The sequence below is a fragment of the Otolemur garnettii genome, unplaced genomic scaffold, assembly GCF_000181295.1.
Source record: "Otolemur garnettii isolate 467f Iridium unplaced genomic scaffold, OtoGar3 scaffold00181, whole genome shotgun sequence".
NCBI classification, from domain to species: Eukaryota; Metazoa; Chordata; class Mammalia; order Primates; family Galagidae; genus Otolemur; species Otolemur garnettii.
The window spans coordinates 643,087-646,180 of NW_003852576.1; the positions used below are offsets into that span (position 1 = coordinate 643,087).

The window sequence follows — 3,094 nt, forward strand, 5'->3', positions numbered from 1 at the left end:
CTAACTCCCAAGTAGCTAGGACTACAGGAGCCTGTCAAAACACCTGGCTCATTTTTCTTAGTACAGAAGAGGTCTCATTCTTACTTAAGCTGGTCTCAAACCCCTGAGCTCAATGGATCCTCCTGCCTTGGCCACCCAGAGCACTAGGACTAAAGGTGTGAGCCACTGCAACAGGCCAAGAAGACGCGCTCTCCCATCCAGTACTAACCAGACCTAACCCTGCTGAACTTCTGAGATCAGATGAGATTGGGCACATGCGAGATGGCATGGCAGTAGACCCTGTAAGCTTCCCTTCACAACACTTTTTTTTTTTTAAGAAACAATGAAATTTTATTTTATTTTATTATTATTATATTTGGGGGGGGGCCGGGGCTGGGTTTGAACCAACTCCAGCATATGGGGCTGGTGCCCTACCCTTTTGAGCAACAGGTGCCACCCCGTTCACAACACTTTTGTCAATTGATCAATACATAACCTTGTTTTAGTAAACATGTGTTTCTGTTTAAAAGACACCTTATTTAATATATACTATCGATTCTTTTTGTTGTTGTTGTTGCAGTTTTTGGCCGGAGCTGGGCTTGAACACACCACCTCCTCCTCTGGCATATGGGGTCAGCACCCTACTCCTTCGAGCCACAGGCACCACCCATACTATAGATTCTTAACATTGTATCAGAGCCATCACCACTATAACTTGTGACTGAAGAAAGCTCATCAGACACACATATTTTCTGAGGCAAATCACAGCTGTCTTGCGCTTATGACCACTAGAAAACACTTCAACAGTATACTTGGAGACCATTATAAACAGCAAAATCACCAACACCAAGCATAATAATGTGAAAACATGCCTATAAATTGACCACAAAAAGATACTTGTTTTATAAGCATTGCCTTGTTTGACGTCAGCTGGCTCAGATGTGTGTCAAGTGACTCAAATTTTTCACTACTTTGTACATGTCTGAAAGTGACCATGACAGTACCAGGAATACTGATTGGGGAGATATAAATTTTGGTGAGCAGGCAAATTCATAAATACAGACTCCAAAAATAATGAGGATTGACTATTGAACTAGGCCATTTATTAGTGGGAAAAACAATTATAGGGAAATTCTTTTCCTATGTGTTTAAATAAACTATTGCTTGAGGTATTTATGGGCTCTCAAACTTATTATTTCTAAATGTCCTATTATTTCCTCCTAAAACACTAACCTATGTTTACCCTACCAATCAATCAATAATTATTAAATAATTATTAAACAATATAAATACTTATCCCTCACTTAGAAAGTCCCTTGTATTGATTTAGGATGCTTAAACAACAACAAAAGAAAGTCTCTGGTAGGTTGAAGATGCACATATGATGTAATCTTTTTTCCCTTCCCAAAAGATGTTAAGACCTAGCAAAATGAACCCACTTTATATAGAGAAAAGTTTTAGTTTACCAACACTGGCTTTCAGAAACTTATTTCCAATCCTCTGGTCCATTCCAATGGCTGTTGCTACCTCTTCTACATCAGCTCCTGTTGCTTCACACAGGGCACTTATAGAGTTAATGCTGCTGATTCTCTGGGCAAGAAAAGCATTTGCTGCCTTAAAAAAAAGAGAGAGAGGACAATATAGTGAGCTAAAATAATAATTTTACAAATCTGGATTATATTTCATTGACTTGATGCAAATTACTGAGGGAGGTATAAAAAAATTATGATGGGCTCAATTTGAGGAGACAATAATGGGTGGGTAATGGAAAATGCTTTAAAGTAGAAAAGGCAGATGATTAGGAAAAAGGGCAAAAGAGGGGAGACAGTAATACAACACAAATTACTATTTATTGTACTCTCAATATTATTACATTAAAATTTTGGAATTTTCTAGAATATTTTATGCCCTGATATTTGATACCCCTTGTGAAAATTTCATAATTTGACATGTGAGAATATTATCTTTCAAAGTATAACTTTTTATTAACATTAAGAAAATATCTATACAGCTTATCTGGTGATAACACAAACAAAAACTTGGCTTTAAATTTTGCAAGAGTTGAATGCTATGTACTAACCAGTTTGGAAAGCTCTGAAGACCAAGTATTAGTGGTGAGGATCTTTTCCCTGGGAACCCAGTGCTCATATACAGCACACAGGGCCTGCACGGCTCTCTGGCCTTCTGGGGTTTCATCCCCTCCAATCAGTACTCTGTCCGGGTTCTTTAAGTCCTTGATGGCTGTTCCCTCTGCCAAGAACTCAGGGTTGGACAATACCTATAGTCCCAAAGCAAAGAAAAGTCTTAAAATGCATTACGGGCGACCTTAAGGGATTAATATTTACATAATGGACCAGGTTCCACTCATCCATTTTTTTTATACCTGTAAATTCAAGTTGGGTTTTGTATTTGCGTCAAAGATGCGACGAATACTTTCTGCTGCACGCACTGGAACTGTGCTTTTCTCAGTCACAATTTTGTACCCATTTGAGTTTTGTACAATGCGTCTAGCACAAGCTTCAATATACTTCAGATCTGCTGCACGGCCTTTCCCCATTCCATAGGTTTTTGTTGGTGTATTCACCTGATGAAAATAAAGAGCACACAGTACCTATGAAATAGTCTGTGATTTCAAGATAATCTTCATCTATCCAGTAGGAAGTTAACTGTCAAGTGGGAAGTTAACTACCTACCATCAGTAGCCCCGACTTAATGATCTGTTATTTCCATGGAAAGAATATACTTTATAAATATAATCACAAGAATAGCTTGAAGCATCTGAAAAACTCATTTAAATTTTTGTTGCAAAACTTCTATACATGTACCATATAACAGTGCAGGCAGATTCCAAGCTAAGCCCTGAAGATATAAATGAATGACATAGTGTTCATCCTCGAGGTCTTCAGAATCTGAAATTAAATGTAAGCTTTCTCTTCTTTCCTTTATTATATGTAACATCATGGTCTATAAAAATGAACTTTAAACTCCTTTATTACTATTTTTTTGTAGCCCTAAATCAACAGCTTTTCAAAATGTTTGCAGTGGCTCGGCACCTGTGGCTCAAGTGGCTAAGGCGCCAGCCACATACACCTAAGGTGGCGGGTTCGAATCCCCA

The 3,094-nt window shown here is 38.1% G+C and overlaps 1 protein-coding gene across 1 annotated transcript in view; it reads right to left on the bottom strand.

Moving 5' to 3' along the window:
- UGDH (UDP-glucose 6-dehydrogenase) overlaps window positions 1-3,094 on the bottom strand; it is a 40,570-nt gene that overhangs the window by 18,012 nt on the left and 19,464 nt on the right. The window contains exons 4-6 of the mRNA XM_023519628.1: window positions 2,363-2,563; window positions 2,060-2,257; window positions 1,435-1,593 (exon numbers count right to left, since the gene is read on the bottom strand). Coding sequence (XP_023375396.1) covers window positions 1,435-1,593; window positions 2,060-2,257; window positions 2,363-2,563 — 558 coding nt within the window. The remainder of the gene's footprint in view (window positions 1-1,434; window positions 1,594-2,059; window positions 2,258-2,362; window positions 2,564-3,094) is intronic.